At 45.1% G+C, this 24,263-nt stretch overlaps 1 protein-coding gene across 4 annotated transcripts in view; it reads right to left on the bottom strand.

Moving 5' to 3' along the window:
- Window positions 1-24,263, bottom strand: part of BPIFC (BPI fold containing family C) — a 60,496-nt gene that overhangs the window by 24,138 nt on the left and 12,095 nt on the right. For 3 of the 4 annotated variants that reach the window (XM_062202955.1, XM_062202956.1, XM_062202957.1), the window contains exons 3-9: window positions 21,334-23,747; window positions 14,319-14,442; window positions 9,571-9,691; window positions 4,554-4,682; window positions 3,234-3,389; window positions 3,045-3,108; window positions 937-997 (exon numbers count right to left, since the gene is read on the bottom strand). In XM_062202955.1, the coding sequence (XP_062058939.1) occupies window positions 937-997; window positions 3,045-3,108; window positions 3,234-3,389; window positions 4,554-4,682; window positions 9,571-9,691; window positions 14,319-14,442 (655 nt within the window). In that variant the 5' untranslated portion in view covers window positions 21,334-23,747. Of the gene's footprint in view, window positions 1-936; window positions 998-3,044; window positions 3,109-3,233; window positions 3,390-4,553; window positions 4,683-9,570; window positions 9,692-14,318; window positions 14,454-21,333; window positions 23,748-24,263 lie in introns of those variants that run through there. The other variant, XM_062202958.1, reaches the window with a different exon arrangement.

Here is a 24,263-nt window from a genome sequence, read left to right as displayed (position 1 = left end):
GTGTTTCCTCTACCTGGTGTGTTCCTCATCCAGACCTAGCAGCGCCTCATTCCTGCTCCCTTCAGGTTCTTCTTGTCAGTGGTGCCTTTCCTGGCCACACCGTGTAGCACACGAACCCTTCCCCAGCTCAGCTCTCCTTTAGCTTTCTTGTTTCTGCTTATCACTGCCATCACACAGAGTCTTGCTTTCTGTTGTCTCCACCCATGCCCCACTATTCCCAGCAGGGCAAGGATTTTGGTTTCTTGGGCATTCTGCTCTATCCTCAGCACCAAGAACAGTGCCAAATCTATTTGGGCAAAAGGATGAGTGGAGTGCAAAGAGAGAGAGACGTGTGTGAGGGAGCACGGGAGTACAGAGAAGGGGCGACTTCGTGGAGTGGGGGCCGTCAGGTAGGAGATCTCGGAAGAGACTGTGCCAAAGCTGAGCCTTGAAGACCAAGAGGAGTGAGCAAGACAAGTGAAGGCCGACAGGTGGAGCGCAAAGGATTGTTCTTGAGGGATTCGCAGAGAAATGGGCACTCAGTAACTCTCTGTTGCAGGACAAAATGGATGGATGCAGAGCAAGCTCTTCCGGGCAGGGAGGCAGCAGGAGCAGTGTGCCTGCTGGAGCAGAGAACGGGCAGGAGGAGGCGGGCAGAGGTGAGAGGGAGCCGGAACACAGTTAATCATTCTGAAGAAGATGGCTGTAACGCCAAAGCTGGCATCAGAGCTCGTGAGGGTCGAGCACCCTGAAGAGCATCCCGTCTCCTCCTGAGTGGTGTAGTTTGTTGGCAAAGTGCATATGCTCAACACACGGGCATGTCCTTCCACACATCTTGCAGGGGCTCCAGTGTGCGGAGTGGACAGCAGAGAGAAAGCTGGAGCGAGCCAACCTGGAGGGCAGCTGAGTCTGCAGGTGGGAAGAGAACCAGATAGAAGTGACAGTTCTGGGACTCACCCTCCAGTGTGCTGAGATTCACGTTCAGCGCTTCAACCTCGCCTGTGATAATGGGGCAGAGCTAGCCATGAAAGGAATAAAAAAAAAAAGCAGATTATTTATTGAAACAAAAGCCACTACTGATGTATTATCCCTTTGGTCATCAAGACTTTCCCTTAAATCCGCGGATGCCCATGAGCCTCAAGTTCCAACGGTCTGAGCATCAAGTCTTGAATGCTGGCTAAACTTCATAGCAACTGCGGCCACACCTGCTGAGCCCCATAAAAGAGTGAGCCCTTGGCCTTTCTCTCGGTGGCATGATGGGGCATGTGCCACCGACCATGCAGTTGCTGTTGCACCTGACGAACCTGTTACAGGAGCAACTGCGTCTTTCCTAATGGCTGGGGGTGCTGCCCGCCTCCTATTCTCTATCAGCAGCTCCATGTCCTGCTGGGAGTGGTTTTTGTTGTTGCTGTTGTTTTCAGGAGTGGTTTTAGAGACTTTACTTACCCCCCCGCCCCGGGCTAGTTTGAGAGCCCCTCCTACGAGAGATCTATTCAGAAATCTTAGTCTTGAATGGGGCTAAAGCCTATCTGTAGGATGTGCCTGCTGCTTGCTCACTGATGTGCTTGACACAGTGGCGATAGCAAAGGCTTGGGAGTCTGGGCACCTGGAGCTGAGCCTTGGCCAGTTCCCTGGACTCTGGCCTCAATTTCCTCACCTGCAATGTTGTAAGTAGACATCAAGGCAATCCATGGAGAATTGCCAGCTCATAATGAGCACCCAGGAAATGTTGGCTGTGGTTCTTTCAATTCCAGTATACCCTCTCTACAGCATTGAGGGGCAGGCACTACTAGCCCCTACGTACACAGGGGAAAATCAAAGCTAAGAGAGGGTGAGTTGCCATGAATCACACAGCTGGGATTTGACATCTGATCTGACACAGCTGTGGTCTGAGCCGTCTTTTCCATTTTTTCCAGTGGCACAGACAGAACTACAAAAGCAAAGCATCTATTATCTCTAAGCCATGCATAAACTAGAGGCATGCTTAGTTATTGCGCACTGTGACACAATTCATTCTCCATTGGCATCCTGCCACAGGCCAAAGCACACAGAGAAGAGGTCAGATGCAGGATCCTTCCCAGTGACAGAATCATGTGCGCACTCACTGGCGCTCAGTCCCTCTCAGGTAAGGATGGAGAAAGACTTTGAAGCCTCAAGGTCCCCTGGCCAGCTCTGCCACCTCCCGGGACAAGCTACTGGATGTTACTGAGTGTTGGCTTCCTCGCCGACTTTCATTAAGCACCTTTTGTCTGCAAAGCACTGAACTGAGCAAGACCATCCTTGCCCTCTTCTCCAGAAGTCTCCCTTCATTGCCAGTCCTCTTCATCCCTGTACTGGTCCTTCCCAAAACATGGGGTAAATAAAGGCACAGGGAAGACATGAGAGGCCTGGAAAGAGAGTGCCTAGCCAACTTCATCTTTCCCTTCCTCATCCTGGAATCAGGATGCCTACAGCTTTGGAAGGCTTCTTAACATTATTCTGCTTTCTTAACTTATTCTGTTGCCTGTAAATACTCATATCTTTTCTTCTCTCTTATTCCTTACCTACCCAAATCCTACCTAAACACCAAGGCCCAGCTCAAACCGTGCATCCTGCAAAAATATCTCCCAGGACACTCGCAGGTCCCCATTTCTCTGAATGCTCCTGTTCAATCTAATGATCATGTGACAGAATTCATCCTCTTCCCATTTCTGTTTGAAACCTGACTTTGATTTTTCTAAACAGAGAATTATTCCTCATTGATATTCTCAACAGACTCCAGTCCAGTACTGGAATACCGTAGGTATATAACAAGTAAATTCTTGTTGATTATTTGTCCACTCTGTAGCAAAAAGCTTGAGGGAGGGGATTCTGCTTTGTTTATCTCTAAACCCCTAGTACTTACCACAGTGTTAGGCACATGGTAGGGTTTTGATAAACTTATTAAGTTGCAAAGGACAATATGTGTCAAAGTGCTTTGGAAGGTGGGCACTCAGAAAAGATTTACTGACTAAGAATTAATTTAAGCCTGGTGGAACTGGTACTGATACCATTTTACTGTGGTCATCTAAACTTTAAAGACTTACCATTTCATTTAAGTTCTTTAAAATGGGTTTCTCCATGGGCTCAGCAAAGGAGTTATACAGGACACTAGGAAAACAAGACAGAAAAATCTTATTCAGGGACCATCACATGATGGCCATACACCTCTGGTAGGTACCGCCTGAGCATCTGGCCCTGGGCTAGCCATTTCTTATCATAGAGCTCTCACTCACCTGAACTGTCCAAAAAATGAGACATGGGCATGGCTCACTTGGGCATAGCAGTCTTCAAGCTTCAGGAGTGGCTGACCAAAATCATTTCGGTTTAGGATAATGTTACCAGTAAAGTAGACCCCGGAGAGGAACAGATCAGCTCCTCCTGCGTCTTTGCTGTTTAGAGAAAAAGTGCAAGGTTACCCTAGTCTGGGCCAGGCATGGCGGTAGATCCTGCTTCTCTGATTACCCAGAGACTCTAAGCTCCTGGAGGGCAGAGACTTGGTCATGTTCACCTCTGGATTCCTGGCACCTACAACAGTAGGAGCAAAGTAGGTGCTAAATGAAGATGCACTGAACAAATGAAGTAGCAGATATGTGAATGGTGACAGCTTTTGGGGTATTGTAGCTATTTTAACCTGAGTGCTCTGGCCCTGGTAGTGGTTGAGCACCATTCATAGTGATGCTTTTTGGAAAGAGGACATCAGGGGCAAAGTTGGCAACAGCTTGTTCAGGAGGGGCACAGATGGGGAGGCTGTAGTCTGTGAACCCTCAAGGGAGTGGACATGTCCCCAGGACTTAGCTTGTGACCCGATACAGAAAAAGCATTTTTTTAATCTATGAAGAGTCAGTCATCAAAGAAACGAGTGAATACATGAATACATATTGCCTATGGGGGGACACACCATTCCTTTGCAAGCATCAAGACTGGAGTGCTTGAGATATGGATAAATGATCCACAGCAGGCATCCAATAAATGGTTGTTGAGTGACTTAGAGGATGAATGAGTGTCGTATTCTGGGGCACCAACCAAGACAGACCTAAACATTACACTCAAGACAGTGACTTGCACGTAGTAGGTCATCTATCAGTGTGCCTTCAGTTTTCCTCCTTTCTCCTATACTAAGGTGCAAAGGTCTTTTGGTTGGGGAAGAAACAGGCTCAACCTCTGTGGGAGGTTGGAGGGCTCCATTTTCCATCAGTTGCCTCTGCAGATGGGCAGGTGCGTTGAATGACTGGCTCAAAATCATGCAGCGAATTGTGGTGTAGCTAGCATATTGAGCACATTTCTACCCCTCCAACAGTTGAGGATTTGTGGTTCTTAGATTTTAAAGGGCAGTTGATCAGCTGTTCTCATTTTAAGGGATGGGTTCTTTTCACCCCATTGCCACCCAAGCAGGGATTCCCTGATTGAATCTCATTTGGGAAAAAAAAAATATTCTTGAGATAACTATGAATACTGAAGAAGCCTAATGCTGACAGTACTGTTGCTGAGACAGTCTCCACTTCTGCTCTATTTCTGCCCTAGAGCAGTCCCAGACATTTCAGGGGAATACTCACAAGAGTGGAGACTTGACCGCCCAGTTGGTGCTGACGTTGGCAGTGCCGTGGTTGGTCAGTGCTTTGATTCCCACCCCTGGCACAAAGGCTAAGGAAGTATTTGGAAATGAAAAGGCATTGATTTTTATGCTGTAAAACAAGAAAGAGAGCAGTTAGAACAACTCTTCTGGCATATCTCTAAGTCAAGCAAAATGGGAAACATAGGTGTAGAACTCCCGCTGGAAGTTGTGAATTGTCAATCATACAACAGAAGGAACCTCTCTTCTTAGGTGTGGTCTGTAGGCCCCATCTCCTAAGCCCCCTCAAACTCATAGCAGGAATGATGCTTCTCATAGCTACCTGAGGGGGGAACCAGCAAGAATGGAAAAAAATTCATAAACAATTCTTTGGTTTCTTTAAAGACAAAAACAGACCCCATATTGGCATTATTAGTTTTCCCTTTAGCAGTTCCAGTGTTTCTCAAGAGAGGTGATATTAGAATTTTGGATAACAGTGATTTTTGTAGGGGACTTTCATGCACATTGCAGGATATTGGGTGTATATGCGAGTAGTGTCCTTTCCCACCAGTCACTGGGACAACTCAAACCATGCCTTCCTCTTGTTTCCAAATGTCCTCTACATAGACAGTATCTTTCCTGGTTGAGAAGCTTATTTCTAATAGTTGACTTCTAGAATTCTCTGGGCTGTCAAACAGGTAACCTGAAGTACCTGAGAGGCAAGGGGTTTCACATAATCTACATGGGTGTGTGCCTTATGACAAATTATTATGAATACTTATTGATAAAGTAGTATGAACATCTATTGAGTGACTACTACTTGCAAGGCACTGTGGTAAGCACTTTGCATGAATTATCTCTTTTTAACCTCACAATAACCTGTAAGGCAGTTGCTGATCTTGCAGTCTTTGACTGAGAGATGAGAAGATAAGAAAAGTGACTGGAGTCATCTCTAAGTGGTAGAATCAGACTTGGGACCCTCCTCGATCTGACTGCAGATTGTGCTCCTTTTTCACTTCTTCCTTTTTTTTTTTTTTTAAAGATTTATTTATTTATTTGAAAGGCAGAATTATGGAGAGAGAGAGAGAGAGAGAGAGAGAGAGAGAGAGAGAGAGAGAGAAAGAGGAGAGAGACAGAGAGAGATTGATTTTCCATCTACTGCTTCACTCCCTAAATAGCTGCAATGGCGGCTGAAGCCAGCAGCTTGTTCTGGGTCTCCCTTGTGCATGCAGGGGCCCAAGCACTTGGGCCTTCTTTCACTGCTTTTCCAGGTGCATAAGCAGGGAGCTGGATCAGAAGTGGAGCAGCTGGAACACAAACTGGGGCCCAGACGAGATGCTGGAGTCGCAGGCAGTGGCTTTACCTGCTGTGCCACAACGCTGGCCCCCCGATTGTGCTCGTAACAACAGGACTAGGCCCTTTTCTTGCACGGTGCAAAGAGCGCTCAACTCTTTTACAAAGCACTTAACCTCTTTCAGTCAACCACACAAAAGAAATGTAACTTACAGGTCGGTTGAGAATGCAAAATGAGTTCATGTATGTATAACTGTTACACAAAAGAAAGGGGTTGTTATGAACTAAGACTAGGCAAGTTTTAAAACACAAGTGGGCTTGCTCATAGGAACAACCATTTGCTATTTCCTGCTCTATGCTCCCTTTCCTACCTATTCACCACCACACACTCTGAGTCCCACTGTGGGAGAATGGCAGAGATTAACTTACCCTATCTTGGAAATATTTTCTTGTGGATACACATGGTTCTAATCCACTCCTTATAACCACTGAAGAGTGTTCTAAGCTGTGGCTCTGTCTTTAAAAAAAATGCACTCCTTTGTTGATGGACAACGAAGTTGTTTTTGTACTCTGTATTATAAACAATGGCGCCATGTGCATCCTTGTAACACTGCTTGTGGACAGGTGCTTCTCCAGAGAGGATGCTGAGAAGGGGAACTGTTGAGTCAAAGGGTGTATGTGTGTGTGTATGTGTGTATACAATTCAAAAATTATTGAAAATGCAAGTAAAAGATAATTTTACTTTGGTACAAAAAATCTTGAAAGTCATTCATAGCCTTTTCATGATATGCGTTTTCCATACATTTTTACAAATATTTAATTTTATTTGAGAAGCAGAGAGAGAGAGAGAGAGAGAAATAGGGGGGAGAGAGGGAAAGGAGAGAGGGATCTCCCTCTTACTGGTTTGCTCCCCAAAACCAGTAATAGCCAGGACTGGGCCAGGCTGAAGTCACGGGAATGGGGAGCTCCATCCAGGTCTCCCAGGTGGGAGGCAGGGACCTAGTTACTTGAGTCATCATGCCTCCCAGGGTGTGCATTAGCAGGAAACCAGAATGGGGAGCAGATTCAAGACTCAATCGAGGGGGGCCCAGTATTGTGGTGAAGCAGGTTAAGCCTCCACTCGCGATGCCAGCATCCCATAGGGGTGCAGGTTTGGCATCGGCCAGGCCCAGCCCCAGAAGTTGGAAGATTTCTCTCTCTCTGTCTCCCCCCATCCTGCCCCGTAACTCTGCCTTTCAAAGTAAATAATAAAATAAATCTTGTATAAACAAAAAGACTCAAATTCTGGTCCTCCAATAGGGGATGCGGGTGTCCCAAGTGGTGTCCTAACCCCTATGCCAAATGCCTGCCCTACTAAGAACTTCTTGACATATCCTCTTACTTATATAAAAATACTTGTATATCATCTGAAATAGTACCTTCCAGTATCTAATGTGACCCACACAAGCAATTTAAATTTTGTCACATTTAAAAAAGAAAAATAGTTGAAGTTAATTTGATTACTATTTTTACTTAATCAAATACAACCCAAATATCATCACATCAACATGTGATCAATATAAAAATAATTTACCAGATATTTTATTTTCTTCTTTTAAAGAATAAGTCTTCAGCTGGCGCCGTGGCTCACTAGGCTAATCCTCCGCCTGCGGCGCCGGCACACCAGGTTCTAGTGCCGGTCGGGGTGCCGGATTCTGTCCCGGTTGCCCCTCTTCCAGGCCAGCTCTCTGCTGTGGCCCGGGAGTGCAGTAGAGGATGGCCCAAGTCCTTGGGCCCTGCACCCACATGGGAGACCAGGAGAAGCACCTGGCTCCTGGCTTCGGATCAGCACGGTGCGTTGTGGCCATTGGAGGGTAAACCAACGGTAAAGGAAGACCTTTCTCTCTGTCTCTCTCTCTCAGTGTCTACTCTGCCTGTCAAAAAAATCTGGTCTGAATCATGTACTCAAGATATACTTTGACTCAGGCACAAGATTTCATCTGAAATACTTGACCTATGTTTAGATTTGATAAAATTTTCAGTTGAAAAAGTAAATATAGGTATTCAAATGGCTCCAAACACACTTAAAAGTTTTTTAACATTTTTTTTTGCCCACACAATCCTAAAATGCTTTATTTCAAGTTTTGTTTGATGAATCAATACCCTATTCCATCATTTTGTAAAGCTGAACTCTATAGAATGGCTTTATTCTTAAATTCTTACAGCAAATGTTTCCTGGAAAACCTTCCCTCCCCCTCCACCCTTTCTAAAATTTATATAAAGGGAAGCATAAGTTTTTAAAATTAAAGTTTAATAAATAAAAAATGCATTCCTCAGTTGCTTGGTCACATTTCAAGAGCTCATTGGCCACATGTGGCCAGTGGCTACTGTATGGAATGCACAGGTCTAAAACCAGCAATGCTCAGAATACCTGTTTTCCCTCATTTTCACCTGCACTTCTTATTATACAAGCCTCCTTGTATGTTTCTGCTGGGCATTAGCATTGTAATTAAATAACTAGTTTTTTAACTGACATTAAGGGCAGGGGACATATAGGTGTCCCCTACGCCTAGAACAAAGCCTGGTATGTAGTAGGTGCTCAATACATGCTTGTTGGACAGGTGATTTTACACAGACCAGGGCATTCTTCATGAGCCTTCCCCAGCTCACATCTTTCTCCCCTGACCAAAAAACAAACAAAATAATAATAATAATAAACCAAAACATCTTTTGGTTTTGTGGAATGCTACCATTGACAGCAGAGACTTTTTATTGCAAAGGGGTGAAATTACCACCAGTCTGAAGTCATCACTGGGGCAAATTGTGAATAAGTCACAAAGAACTCCTTAAAGCTTGGCTCTCCCCTAACCTTCAAGGTGGGCTCGAAATGGACAAGACCTGTTCTTTTTTTTTTTTTTTTGACAGGCAGAGTGGACAGTGAGAGAGAGAGACAGAGAGAAAGGTCTTCCTTTTGCCGTTGGTTCACCCTCCAATGGCCGCCGCGGTAGCGCGCTGCGGCCAGCGCACCGCGCTGTTCCGATGGCAGGAGCCAGGTGCTTCTCCTGGTCTCCCATGGGGTGCAGGGCCCAAGAACTTGGGCCATCCTCCACTGCACTCCCTGGCCACAGCAGAGAGCTGGCCTGGAAGAGGGGCAACCGGGACAGGATCGGTGCCCCGACCGGGACTAGAACCCGGTGTGCCGGCGCCGCAAGGCAGAGGATTAGCCTGTTGAGCCACGGCGCCGGCCAAGACCTGTTCTTACACTGCCTTTGGGGTTCTTCCTGGGGACTCCGGCAGAGGTTGCCCCTGCTGTCTCATCATCCAGTTCCCCTTCTTTCTTAAACATTCCTGCACTTACGGGGGAGGACAAAGTTGTCTGATGAGAAACTAATTTCTCAGTTTCCCTTGTTAATAAATGTGGCCATGTGACTAAGCTCTGTTCATTATTATTTTAAAAAGTCTTAATAGGATAGAACTTCAGAAAAATAAAATCAGTAAAGTAGACTGACTCAGCTGAACGAGCCCCTTTACTCTTGCTTCTTCATCCCTCAGCTGCCTGAAACATGGATTTGATGGCTGGAGCTGCAGTGGCCATTTTGGGCCATGATGCAAACTCGAAAATAGAAGCCAGAGCTGAGGACAGTGTCACAAAAAAAAAAAAAAAAGATACAGAGGCTTGATTCCAATGAAGCCAAGGGGCTTCCTCCACTGTTTCTTCTGTGTGAGAAAAACGTTCTTCTCTTACTTACTTTGAAAAATTATAGTCCACATAATCAACCTTTAGAAAGTCAAGAGACTCAGAACCTTGTAAGTCTGGGATGTTCCTTTCTTTTAACATTTGCCCAATCATCTCCATCCCAGCTTGGACACCTGCGAGAGAAACAAGACAGTATCAGCACATAACGATGTTATAGCATTAGCCACACCATTGCAACTTATTGAGTAACTCAATGCTTTTAGAAATGAAAACAGCAATCTGACGAATTAGGCGTTATTATCCTTATCTTACAGATGCAATGTTGGTACTCAGAGAGACTTAGGAACTTGCCCAAAACCATAGAGCTAAGACCATGAGGAATTTTCATTTTGTGGCCAGCAGGGCTGTAGAGTTTTATTATCACAGGACAGTGTGACAGCAAACGTGCAAAAAATAGTCCTCAAACTACAAATACTACCGTTCCCATTGTGCCTATGTCATAGGTAAGGAAATGGGCCCCTGAGAGGTTCACTCTTGCCCAGATCATACAGAGAAGTGGGGGAGCCGGAAGTCAGCTCTGAACAACTGTACTGCAGAACCTGTGGGTTATGAGCAGTTACAGAGTTAGTCCACATTTCCCTTCCCTTCCAGACCCTTTAGGCTGGAGCATTCCTGGACCAAGGTTCACAGCTCATTGCAGACCCTGGGAAAAGTCATTTGCATGATGAGTGAGGACTCATCTCTTAACTTCAACCTTCTCAAGGGGGGACATTCTGCCTTTATGCCTTCCTTTGCAGTTTAAGTTCATTCCCAGGTATTCTATCCTTATTGGAAATTAAGAAGAGCAGGTTTTTGAAGATGTATTTATTTGAAAGAAAGGCAGAGGTGGAGAGAGAGAGAGAGAGAGAGAGAGAGAGAGAGAGAGAGAATGAATATCTTCCATCCACTGGTTCACTCCCCAAATGGCCCAATGGCCGGAGATGGGCCAATCTGAAGCCAGGAGACAGGAGCTTCTTCTGGGTCTCCCACATAGGTACAGGGGCCCAAGGACTTGGACCATCTTCTGCTGCTTTCCCAGGCTCGTTAGCAGGGAGCTGGCTCAGAAGTGGGGCAGGGGGCTGGTGCTGTGTTTCAACGGGTTAACACCCTGGCCTGAAGTGCCAGCATCCCATATGGGCACAGGTTCGAGATCCGGCTGCTCCACTTCTGATCCAGCTCTCTGCTATGGCCTGGGAAAGCAGTAGAAGATGGCCCAACTCCTTGGGCCTCTGCACCCACGTGGGAGACTGGGAAGAAGCTCCTGGCTTCTGGCTTCTGGCTTCAGATTGATGCAGCTTCGGCCACTGCAGCCATTTGGGGAGTGAACCAGCGGATGGAAGACCCTTCTCGCTGTTCCTCCCTCTCTCTGTCTGTAAATTTACCTCTCAAATAAACAAATCAATCCTAAAAACAAAAGATAGGCTGTAAAGGATGTAAAAACAGAACCAAAGGCACCACTAGAGAGCTTAGGGCTGAGTCCCAACATTGTTGTCTGCCAGCTTGTGTGGCCCTGCAAGTTACGTAATCTCTCTGCCCCCTGCAACTTGCCTCATCTGTGACAAAGATTACAGCAACAATGGAGGGGTCTGTTCACAAGCGGGAAAGTGACAGCAGCCAGTGTTTGCTGGGTGCTTGCTATTGCCAGACCCAAGCCCAAGTGCTTTGCATTGGTCAGTACATTTGTTTCCCATAACCATCCCATCCGTAGCACTATCATAATCCCCTCCATTTTAATATCTAAATTTCAGGTACCACTAATAATAGGTGTAGCAAATCCTTTTCTGGAAAAAAATGCAGGGCCATAAATAATTAAAGAGACAAAAATAGCCCTAACCAATTGGTATTATAGCGCCCGTGTGCGTCAGAACTGTCCGTGCTCCCTCCTTGGATGCTCACGACAACCGAGTCACAGAGCTGCTTGGGCCACTATTTTGCACTGCAGGCAGTGGAGGCTCAGAGAGGTTCACCAACTTTCCTGGGAGCACACAGCTCGTGTTGCTGTCCAGGGCTTGGAGGAATGGGAAGTAGAGGACAGCACGTGGGTTCAGGAGCTCCTGTTTTCCTGCAGCCCCTTACTGGTGTGTCTTGGGGAGTTTCAGACCCCTCCTCTGTGAAAGGACAACAACGAGCAGGGCCGTGGGAGTTGCCTCAAGAAATGATTCTGACTTCAAAGCCTGCCCTTCTCCACCACCCTTGGCTGTATTTCCACTGACGATCTCATTGGATCCTTGCGTCGCACTAGCGGGAGGTGGGCAGGCACCATTATTACCACTCACTTCCCAGGTGAGAATACCTACTTGCCCGAGGTCACGTGTCGAGGAAAGGGACAGAACTGACATTCACACTCAAGTGGATGGACTTCAGATTTGTTCTTTTTCTTGAAGACTTATTTATTTATTTGAAAGACTGGTGGCCAGCACTGTGGTATAGTGGGTTAAGCCATGGCCTACAGCATCAGCATCCCATATGGGCGCTGGTTTAAGTCCTGGCTGCTCCACTTCCAATCCAGTTCTCTGCAAATGTGCCTAGGAAAGCAGCAGAAGACGGTCCAAATCCTTGGGCCCCTGCACTCATATGGAAGATCCAGGTGAAGCTCCTGGCTCTTGACTTTGGTCTGGTACAGCCCTGGCTGTGGGGTCATTTGGGGAGTGAATTAGCAGATGGAAGACTTCTCTCTGCCTCTGCCTTTCCCTCTCTGTAACTCTGAGTTTCAAATAAATAAATCTTAAAAGAAAAGGCTTAATTACAGGAGAGAGAAAGAGGGAGAGGTAGAGGGAGAGGGAGAGGGAGAGGGAGAGGGAGAGGGAGAATGAGAATCTTCTATCTGCTAGTACACTTCCCAAATGGCTGCAATAACTAGGTCAGGCTGAAGCCAGGAGCCAGGATTTTCTTCTGGGTTCCCCATGTGGGTTCAGGGGCCCAAGGACTTGGGCCATCTTTGGCTGCTTTCCCAGGCACATTAGCGGGGAGTTGGATGGGAAGTGAAGTAGCCAGGACTCTAACCAGTGCCCATATGGGATTCTGGTTCTGCAGGTCACAGCTGAACCTGCTGAGCCCAGCACTGGTCCCCCTGATCAGTTTTTCTAACAGCTTTGCTCTAGTGGGTGGAAGAAACTGTTTGCATTGCTTTAATTTTGTTCATGGAGATGCATATCAGTATAGAACCAACACACACATACCCACATTCCTGGTGTGCATTTTTGCATATATCATGGTTCATGTAACAATTATGCAATGTGGATCAATATTATGTTCCTCTTGCCCAAGGAAGTGCTGAGGGGAACACAAGTTGTCCAAACACCATAAATTCCCTCCCTTTCTTCTTATTTCTTTTCTGGTATAACAAGTGATACATGTTGGATTAGATTTAGTTAGACATTGGCTGGACTAGCAGGGCCTGAGTGGGAGAGACCCATCCAGTCAGGCAATCTTGGGCAAAAACGTACGGGAAGAAAGTGCAATGGCATGGTCTGATTTTGCAGACCTCCCCCTGCTCCCTGCTCCCTGTGCAACTTAGTGCAAGGAAAATCACATTCCCACACCTTCCCAGCCTCTTTTCTTCATTAAGCATCCTCTAAAAGAATGGATCTTAACCTTTCCATGTCTCAGATTCCTTTTCATGTCTAATAACTATCCTGATACTGCTTTGAAGAAAAAAAAATGCACATCTCCCTCCTTATACTCTGCACTTTATTTTAGGGGATTCTAAGTCTTTTCCAAAATGGAGTACTGGGGCCGGCACTGTGGCATAGTGGGTTAAACCACCACCTGAGATACTGGCATCCCACATGGGCACTGGTTTGATTCTGGCTGCTTCACTTCATATCCAACTCTCTGCTAATGGCCTGGGGAAGCAGAGGAAGATGGCCCAAGTGCTTGGACCTCTGCACCCATGTGGGAGACTCAGAAGAAGCTCCTGGCTCCTGGCTTTGGCCTGGCCCAGCTCTGGCTGTTGCAGTCATTTGGGGAGTGAATCTTTTTCTCTGTTTTTCTCCCTCTCTCTGTAATTCTGCTTTTCAAATAAAGTAAATAAATCTTTAAAAAAAAATCCCCAACCCCCCCCAAACAAACAAACAAACAAACAAAATCAAGTTCTTTTGGAATCTCTAAGACATTACTTTTACTTTCAAATCTCTTTTTAAAAAATTAAGCAAATTTTTGGGTTAACATGTAATACTTACATGATACAGTGCAGAATTTCAATACAAATACATGGCATAAATCAATCATACCAGGGAATTAGCCTTTCCATTTCCTTATCTATTACGTTTGAAGCCCTCCAACTCCTGTCTTTCAGTTCTTTATACAGAATAAAACACTATTGTGAACTACAGTCTCCTACCCTATGCCACAGAACACCAGAACCCACTGCCTTCATCCAACCATGCTTTGGGACCCATTATCCAAAGTTAAAAATAATCATAGTTGATCTAAACTTAAAACTCTCTTTTCCTCTATCCTGTCATACATTCTTACTTAGTTCTTCCTCAGAGCTCTGAGACGCTCACTGCACATGTCTGTGGAAAAGAGAGGGAGTAATGCTTGTGGCCATCTTTGGAGATATCTCCCCAGTCAAGGTGAGCATTTTCTAGGCAACGTCTTCTTCTCAGCCATCTTAGCAGCTTCTGTAAAAAGGACCAAACCCCTCCATAGTAGAGCTTGTCTCCGTCACGAGACAGCCCACGTCATGAGCTGTGGGATTAGAGTCATTGACCCCATCTAGGTTGGCTACAGCATTGCTTTGGAGAGCATCCAACTCACCATAGTCCAGGGCCCGTTGAGTAACCCTTGCCTTGATGCCAGGGTAAATGGTCTGAGAGGATGAGCTGTAGAGATTCCACAGGAAGAAACAGCCCCAGATAACAGGAATGGTCTTTGCATACATCTGCAATTAACCAACATTTATGGATTTTAAAAAATTATTCTTTACTGTCTTACTGGTTGGTTCCATCCAGCTTCCTAGGCTTTCTCATTTTTATTGCCCATTTCTAGAACTTCATCCAGCCATCCATCATCCCCCAACCCCTCTGCCTATTCATCTATCTTTTTATCTACCTATTTATCCACCCATCCACTAACCCATTATTTAACACATAAGAATGTGTTCCAGGTGTTGGGGACATAGAGGTGACCTACACATGGCCCCTGGCCTCTGTTTTCCACAGACTAGGGAGTGAGTCAGTATGTGCATGCAGGCAGTTATAACATATGATACAATACGACAGCTTAGTGGTAAACTCAACGTCTGAGATATACCCTGGAACAGGCAGGGTGAGGGTGGGAGAATCTTGACAGTCTAAGAACAAACAAGGCTGTAGTTTAGGGAAGTGGCCTAATTGGTGTTAGGCAATCACTGATCTGCTTAGATTTCAGCTTGATGGTTGCTCTCTGCTCACAAGACAGGACTTAAGCTCTTGGCATAGCCAATCAAGATCTTTTATAACCAACTCCAAATTTCTCAACTCATTGCTCCTCTCCTCTCCATGTGGTAGTAGTTTGAGCTGACCACACTGAGCTATTCACATTCCTCAATTTGCCAGTTTTCTCAAGTGTGGGGGCTTTTGTGTGTATGTGTGTGTGTGTGTGTGAGAGAGAGAGAGAGAGAGAGAGAGAGAGGGAGAGGGAGAGAGAGGGAGAGAGAGAGAGAGGGAGAGAGAGAGAGAGGGAGATTCTTTCCATCTGCCATCTCACTACTCAGATGCCACCGGAGCTACAGCTGGGAGCTGGGAACCCCATTCAGGTCTCCCACATGGGTGGCAGTGACCTAGTTACTGTCACCTGCTGCCTCCAGGGGCTTGGCATCAGAAGTGGAGCCAGGCACCCTGATGTGGATGAAAGTGTTTCAGTTCTACCCTCCCACTGTAAACACACATGCCAGTACACTCTCTCTCCTCCCTGGCTCCTGCCTTTCACGCCGGTCCCTGCCTCAGACTCACATGCTCAAATTCCATTGATGAATGCGTTCTTCAGGGCCAGCTCTGGTGCCCCTCTGTGGCAAGCTCCCTCACCATGTCATCTCACGTTTCCTCTTTATGCTTTTGCCACAGTTTTGCACCAGGCATAGGTGCCCATTTGAGCATTTAACCCACCACGTTGTCATCTTGAGATCAGGTCTCATCGCCTCTACTGCTGATCTCTGGTTCAAGCCAATGTTACTTCACATGGACGGTTACAATAGCTTCCCTCCTGGTCTTCTTGCTTCAGTCTGTGCCTCTTTCTATCTATTCTCCACACCACAGCAAGAGGGGCACTTTTTAAACACAGAGTTATTTTTGAAATAACTGTTAGAACCCTCCAATTCTTTCCCATCTTACTCTGTATAAAAGTCAAAGCCCCCCTTTTTTTCTTTTTATTTGATAGAGTTAGACAGTGAGAGAGAGAGAAAGAGAGAGAGAGAGAGAGAGAGAGAGAGAGAGAGAAAAGTCTTGCTTTCGTTGGTTCACCCCCAAATGGCTGCTACAGCCAGAGCTACATCGATCTGAATCCAGGAGCCAGGAGCCAGGAGCCGGGTGTATCTTCCTGGTCTCCCATGCAGGTGCAGGGGCCCAAACACTTGGGCCATCCTCCACTGCCCTCCTGGGCCACAGCAGAGAGCTGGACTGAAAGAGGAGCAACCGGGACTAGAACTGACGCCCATATGGGATGCCGGCACCACAGGAGGAGGCTTAACCAAGTAAGCCACAGCACCGGCCCCCAAGAGTCGAAGCCCTTGGCACCAGCTATACGGCCCTCCTCTCTCCATGCCTCTGTGTCCTTGCGGAACTCCATCCTTAACTCACATGGCCGCAGCCTCACCAGCTGACTGAATCTCGAGCATTCCATGCGCCTGTCTCCTGGTGTCCATGCACTTGCTCCCTCTGCTAGGTACAGTCTTCCTCTGTTAGCCACATGTCTAGGTCTTTCTCTTTTTTTTTTTCTAGTACTTCCTAAAACATCCTTTTAGCATAGCCTTTCCTAACTACACTATACAAAAGTCCCCTTCCATGTGACCTTGACTGTCCTTAGGCCCATTGCCTTTACTTTTTCCCAAGCACTCAGCAGCAGCACAGTGTACTCATCTGGTTACTAGTTTATTTGTTGTCTGTTTCCCCTGCTGGAATTTTCAGGCTTTATTGGCAAGGACTTCATTTCTTCAGCACCTTGAACGGTGACTGGTGCATAGTAGGCGTGAATGTTGCATGATTGATGGGATGAACGAATGAATACCTTCATCAAGGGGCTTTGCATCAGGCCACATGTGCCTAATGGGTCCCCCTGTTTATGGAGCAGTTCTTGACCTTAGTATGTAGCACTTTACATGGAATTTATGTTGTAATTTTCATTTCACTTGCCCGTTCCTTCACCACAGGGGTTGTGTCTTTCTTCTATAACTCCAGAATCTAGGCCAATACCTGGCTCACAAAAGACACAGAGGCTTTTAAATAAACACGCTCTCCAAGTAGAGGGGCCACATCACTGTTCTATCTCCTGAGTTTGGCATATATAGATGACTAATGTATGCTTATTGCATAAATGCCACCTCATCAATCACTTTCACCCCATTTTCTTGTTGGATGAAGCACAGGGACAAACAGCAATACTGATGGGGATTTTTTTAGAATGACTGCCAAGTGAGTAACATATTAACAAGCCTTGTTTCTAGTTGTGGGAGTTTACAATTTGGATGATCTGTCACTGTTGCATTCACACCAGCCAAAGATTCACAGGTGACAGGTACCACTGAATTAACACACAAACATGTGACCCATCAAGGAAGGGGGCCTTGTGAAGGTGGTCAAGGGAGAGTAGGTTGTGACACTCATTGTTCAGCCAGAAAGAGGGGTCAGACCAGATGGTCAGGTAAGGATTTGAAGTAGGAAATGCTTTGTGAGCAGCCTTGGTGAGGATAGAGAGGTCTTTTTAAGAGGGGTGTGTGTGTGTGGGGGGGCTGCAGGATTGGGATGATGCAGACAAAGAGGTCTTTTACAGAATTGCTTGAAATGAACAGAGCAGTCTGATCGGAAAGGAAGACTCCAGGCAAGGCTGTTTCTAGCCCATCTTTGGCTTTTGTGCAGCATGGGGAAAGGTGCACCTCTGGAGAGATGCCAGCCTGTTGGTACAGAGTAGGGCCAGGGGAAAACAAGTTGGGAAAAACCCAGGAGTGAGCATTTGGTGCAGGAGTTAAGATGTTGCTTGAGATAGCAGCATCCCATGTCAGTGCTTGGTTGCAACTCTTAGTTCTGTTCCCGTTTACAGCTTCTTGCTAATGTACACCTTGGGAAGCCGTGGTAATGGATCAAGAACTTGGGTCCCTAACACTCATGTGGGAGACTCACGTGGAATTCCCAGCTCTTGGATTTTGCCTGGCCCAGCCTTGCTGTTGTAGGTATATGGGGGAATGAACTAATGGATGGGAGTTCTCTCTGCTTTTTAAATAAATATAATAATAAAAAAGAAAAGCCTCACATGAGTATACCAGTATGTGCAACCTGGGCTGGCATTTTGCTTAGTGCACAGACTGCCCACCTTGAACAGGGGCTTGTACACAGATTAGTACATGCTCATGTATGGATTTCACGCAGGGCATTGAGGTTTGGAATTAACATCTTGACCTGTTTGTGCCTGAGTCCATCTTCAGCTCTGGAATGTTGGCTTGGTCAGCCTGCTGACATCTCTCACCTGACCTCCCAGGAGCCACCTCCAGCCACAATGAACATCCTGGCCCTTGAACACACACCATGTTTTCTGCCCAATGTCATTGCTTATGCTGCTCCCCTATCCAGGCCTGCAGAAACCCCATGCACCATGAAGGTCCATTTAAAACATGGTCTTCTTTCTAAAGCCAGTTCTGACTTCCTGAATTAATCTCATTTCCTCAAGGACCCGCTATCAGAACACATGTTGATTCATGTGCATTAAAATGTTTCTTGTTTTGCTTATTGTCCACCACACCTACCGGAAGGTAAGTGCATGAGGGAACAGATAGGATCTGGTTGGAGGTCTTAGATCTAGCAAACTTCCTAGGATATAGTGAGTAAGTTAATAAGGGAAGAGAGAGCCTTTACCTTACACTACAGTTCTTTGCAAAGGTGATCCACAAGACATTGTATACCCACCCTTCTGAATAGATGTTGGCCGAAGTCCTGGAGTAGGGTGCCAGAAATTGGGGACTGGGTCACGGGGAGGACAGACAGGATAGTTGGGGTTCTGAGAGTAGGGGTCCATGCAGAGTAGTGGCTCTTTACCATTAGATACAGAGGCATTTCAATATTTTAATATTGGCATGGCCAGTTTGATCCCTACAGAGTTGTTTGAGATCTACAGAACACTACAGAAAGGATGTGGACAGCAGTGCTGGAGGCAAGGCTAGGGGTGGGCGACTTGAGGGCAGTCAGGGTGCAGACAATGCCAAGGGAAGCATAGAGGAGTCGGAGTGGGAGTTGAGAGAAAGAAACTCAGGTAGGAGAGGAGAGTCTCTAGCCAAGCAGTGAGTACGCTGAGAGTTGGTTCCAGGAAACATGAAGAGTTGAATTAAGGTGGCATGAAATTTTTATATTTTGGGATGTAGGATGGTATTAACATCTTGTACTCAGAGAGCATGGAAGCAGGTCCCCCCTGCAGGGGCTGAGTCTAGTGGCCCCTGCTGTACAAGGCCTTTTCTGATCCTTTTGTTGTCCTAGGGGGTGGTCAAGGGGTCCAGAAATGGATGGGACTATGGGCATGAGGGGATCATGGCTGAGGCTCAGCTTCATGGCTAGTTATAGCTGAAATAGAAGTATTTCCACATTTTAACAAATGACGAGGCCATGCTGGGTATGCAGTCATGCTAGCACCACCGGATGTGGAGAGTTCTAAGAGGACATCTGTTGCTGAGGCAGACCTCACAGGGATTTTTCTTAAAGAGCAACATATTTTCATAGCAGTGGAAAGCAGCAGGAAAGAAGTCAGACCAAAACATTTCTACTCACTAAATTGCATGTAAATTAAATAAGCAGAAATTATCTCTCTGCCTAGCACATAGTAGGGCTTCAATAAATATTTTCTAATTGACCATCTCATTGTGTGTGTATCCATTTCCAAAATGAAACAGCATAGTAAACCGAACCAGTGATAGGACTCATTAATGGAAAACAATGAAAATAATAAATTTGTATTTTTTTGCCACTTAAAATGCTCACAATTCCTTGCAGTGGGCATTATTATCCTACCCCCATTTTAAGCACATGGACATGGAGTAGCTTGTCTAGGATCTCACGTAAGTCAGTCAGCCAGGGCTCAAACCCTTTTCTCTGGCTCCTAATTCTAGAGCTGCTGACTTTTTTCATTGAATGACTTATTTCTTTGGGGGTTTTAAATAGGAGTTGCTTGATGCCATCTTCAGTGTGGAAAAAATCAAGAAGCATCTGGAAAATTTCAAGCAACAGGATGCTTCTTGGTCATATACGGTGTTTGAAATGTTTTCTAGCAGTCAAATATGTTCTCCTTTTTTGGTTAAAGGATGTTTCCAGAGTGGTTACTTTCATGGAGATCCAAGGACCCAAAACTGCAGATGGGAAAATATAATTTTCCTCTGAAATTTTATGAGGGAATGAAATTACTAGGGTACCAAGGGATGGATTGTACATGACTTTCGGTTGAATTGTTTGGTTGGGACGATAATTTATGGGCAGAGAGGAAAGGAACCTTGTCAAGCAAGGTGATGACTCCTAAGAGGTTAAGTAATTTGGCTGACAAGTAAGGACAGGGCCAGTTGCCTGTTAAAAGAAAGGATGTAGATGACTTTAAAACCCTACTAGCTAGTTACCTATTTTGTTGCTTCCGAGGAATTGCTTCTTTCCAAGATTCAAAACCTTGGTAGTCATTGTGTTTCCTTACTAATATACAGGCAGAAAAACACTCCTAAATTAAATCTCCCTTGCCTGAATAAGAAAACATCAGTACAATTTAGCAAATTCCCAAGACTCACAGATAGGCTCACCCCTACCACTTGGATAGACTGGAAAAACTGATTCAGGGAGTGATGAGTGGGTGAAATGTAGCCTTCAAAGCAGAGGCATGGGTTGAAGAATTAAGTTCAAAAGGGTTTAAAAAGTCTAGGCTGTAAGGATATTTCAATTTGTTGGTTAAGAACAAATTACTGTCCATGAGAAGTCTAAATCAACAGGTCTGGAATATGGGCAGAACTGAAGAATATTTCCAGGAACTGTCAGCCCTTACATCTGATTTTATAGCAAGATCTATAATGGTAAAGGATCTTGAAAATCCTGCCAAGTCATTCCTGCCAAAATTCCATGCTTATCTCCAGTAAACTTAACAATTCAGGTAAGTGGGATTGCAGTTTTGCTCTGGCAGGATCTAGGTCACTGATATGGTTTAAGACCCAATTCCAAAGCACAGAGATTGAAATAGCTCCTAAGTCCAAACCACACTAACCAGGAGGTAAGACAGAACTTCCTGCCACTGTGCTGGGTCCCCTCAGAGACAGAAGCAAAACTAAGTCCAGAACACCAAGCATCCTCTTCACATTGCTCCATAATGTAAAATTCTACGTATGGTCCACATTGACTTTTCTGTTTTTTCACTAAGCCTCTTGCCTAAGAAGCTTCTAGGTGGGCAAGAGTGACATAAATCAAACAAGCAAAGCATAGTAAAACCTAGGCAGACCATAGTAACAACTGAGGATATGTGACAGCTGAGAGTTCAAGGCAGCTTACCCGATCCTGCATGTCTCCAGTGAGGGATCTCTGTGTGGAGATCGTGCCCTGGCATAGTCCTGAAATTTTTCCATGATTCTTACCTCAAGTGGAGGACGTGTCCAAGCTGGGCAGATCTTTGATTCCTTCTGCCTTCCAAGCTGAAGTGTGTTCTTTACCTTGAGCCTTGAAGTCAGCTGTTAAAATGCTGAGATAATTAAGTCTGAATCATCTCAGTGGTAGATTTTTTTAAATGCCTCTTTCAAAATGTGATACATAATTGCTTCACTACAATTACCCAATGGCATGAATGAACACTGCAGTCTCTCTCGAGATGAACAGACAATACTACCTAAGCGATAATTACCTTCCTGCAAAACACACAGATGCACACATACACCACACTTGGGAAATTGCTATGGCGACTTTCCCAAAATGATTAAGTCAAGACTTCAAGAATATGGAAAAGGGTGTTGTTAAATTATGTTGAATTAAAGAGGAAGAGTTATCCTTTTTGGGCAATGAGCCAGTTTCTCCAAATCAGGGTCCCCATCTCTCCACTGCCCAGAATATCCCTTGTACTTCTGCTGGATCATCAATCAGTTGGAGTCTGAAAGCACGTGGTTGATATCCAGGCTTTATTTTCAAGGTAGGATAACAGATAGTATCTCTAAGGGCCTCTACCTTTCCAGAATGTTAATTATTTCCTGTCCCAGCACTCCCTTGAAGTAAGTTGGGTGGGCTCATCAAGTACTATGTAACTTGATATCTTTTAGAGCCCAAACTCTGTCCCCAAACTTTTCCCCTGTATTTCAGTCAATGCATATTTTGGATGGCCAGGGATCTGATTCCATGAAGCATCTCATGCCTTATGTACAATTCACTCGGTAAGACAGGATGCCCAGTCTTTCTGGCTTTCTCAGGACCAGGCCAGTCCTGGTCAAATCAGAAAGGTTGGTGACCCTAGTAAGAACAGGAGGAAACTTCATTTGGCATTATCCATATTTCTGGTATTTCAGATTTCTTATGGACTTCAAGTTATATTTACCTACTTAGTCTGAGTTTCCTTGGGAGTACATGAGGATAAAAACAGTTTGTACTTGATAGGTTCTGATGAAGAAAGACATTGATAACATATGGGAATGTGCTATTAAAACTATAAAGAGCCATAAATTTTATTCACAAGTATGTAGCTGTATCAATGGTGCTAGGAGCCTGCAGACTCTCATCACAGAATCATTAAGAGTCAAGCACCACGGATCAATCTATTCATTCAACAAGAAATTTCCACTGACTGCTTATTATGTGTACAATCCTCTTCGGCAGAAAAAGAATCCTTGTCCATGTGGAGACACAAAATAGGCAAACAACAAAATAAACAAAAATGTATAAACTGTCCCATGTGCTATGAAGGGAATAAAGGAATGTGGTTAGTGGGATGGTCTTGTACTTTGGTAGGGTGATGGCGCTGAGGGAGGTGGGCTTACTTTGTTAGGATGTCTAGACAGGCATCCCTGAGGAGCTGAGATATGTCCATTAGAAGCCAGGCAGACAAAGCCTGTAGGAAAAAGGTAGAGGGAACAGCAAAGGTGGGCCAGTGTGTCTGGAATGGAGTGAGGGCAGAAATAATAGTGCTAGACATTGAAATGGTGATGGCAGGTGAGTGTAGCTGGAGTTCTGTAGGTGGAGAGGTTGGCTGGAGACACGAATTTCCGAGTCATTGTCCAGAAATGAATGAGGTCATCTGTGGCAGCTTCCCAAGGGGCATATGCCACTAGAGGTATGGGAGATAATTTCAGGGGCTTCACAGATAAACACTTGAAATTGTGCTGTGACTATTTTCAGGTCATTAGAAAAATAAATACAGAATCAGGCATGGAAGGAGCCAAATGACATCACAACCATATGTGAAAGAATTTCATAAATTACTTCTAAGATATGTCTGTCCTTTGCTTGGTATCCTGGGTGAAGATACCCACCAGAGAAACACCAGTTGCTGCTTCATCTCTCTTAGCTTTCATTCCCTCTCTCTACGTACGTAGATCTCTTTCTTCTCTCTCCTCTGCAGAGCAGCCTCTTGGCTCCACTATCCTCCCTTGCTCCCACTTTTACCAGCATCCACCCCATTACTTTACTCAGAAAGGCGAGTTCTTGCCCAGATTCTCCTTTGTATCTCATATTCATACACAAGTGCTGTAGGAGCTGCTAGATTTAGAAAGAAGCTGAATATTCTAACAATATCTTTCCTCATGGAAATAAGTATTATAAAAGAACTGAACATCTAACCAGATCTTGGTGAAAATCCTCCTTTAGTCATTGTTGTGTATCCTGGGGTTCTATCACAGGATTTAGGGGGAATTCTTAGGATGAACAGCTTGCATAAAGGCTGAGGAGAGAGAATGTAAAATGTGGAGATCCCTCCTCTCAGTGGTCTTTTCTTGTCTGGACCTGTCCTGGTCATTCCAATACCCCAACTTTAGGCAAATTATTTCACTCTTCTGGTTCTCAGACGCATCATCTGCAAAAATGGAGATCACATTTACTTTGAAGAATCACTCTGAGAATTAAATTAAATGAGGCAGCACATAAAAAGGTTTTTTTTATACAGTGTCAGTAAATCAACTACATTATTGCTTATATTTCCTTATGACTTAAAGAATATTTTAAACACCATGTATTTTTTAAGATGTATATAAGGTTTAGTATTCATGGTACATTGTCCCTTGCTATCTTGGGAGGATTGGTTCTAGGACCCCTACAGACACCAAAATCTGCTGAGGTTCAAAGCCCTAATATAATGTAGCATAGCATTAGTGTAAATCCTACACAATTCTGTACACTTTAAATAATTTCTAGATTGCTCATAATGCCTAAGACAATGTCAATGGTATGCAAATAGTTGTTATACTATATTGTTTAGAGAATAAGGGCAAGAAAAACTGTCTCAGTACAGATGCAATTTTTTTTGGATTTTTTTATGCACACTTGGTTTAGTCAACAGATGCAGAATCCATGGATTTGGGACCCATGAATA

The sequence above is a fragment of the Lepus europaeus genome, chromosome 10 (genome assembly GCF_033115175.1).
Source record: "Lepus europaeus isolate LE1 chromosome 10, mLepTim1.pri, whole genome shotgun sequence".
NCBI lineage: Eukaryota > Metazoa > Chordata > Mammalia > Lagomorpha > Leporidae > Lepus > Lepus europaeus.
The sequence above is the reverse complement of the archived record's forward strand: the minus strand, read 5'-3'. Positions and strand labels throughout refer to the sequence as shown.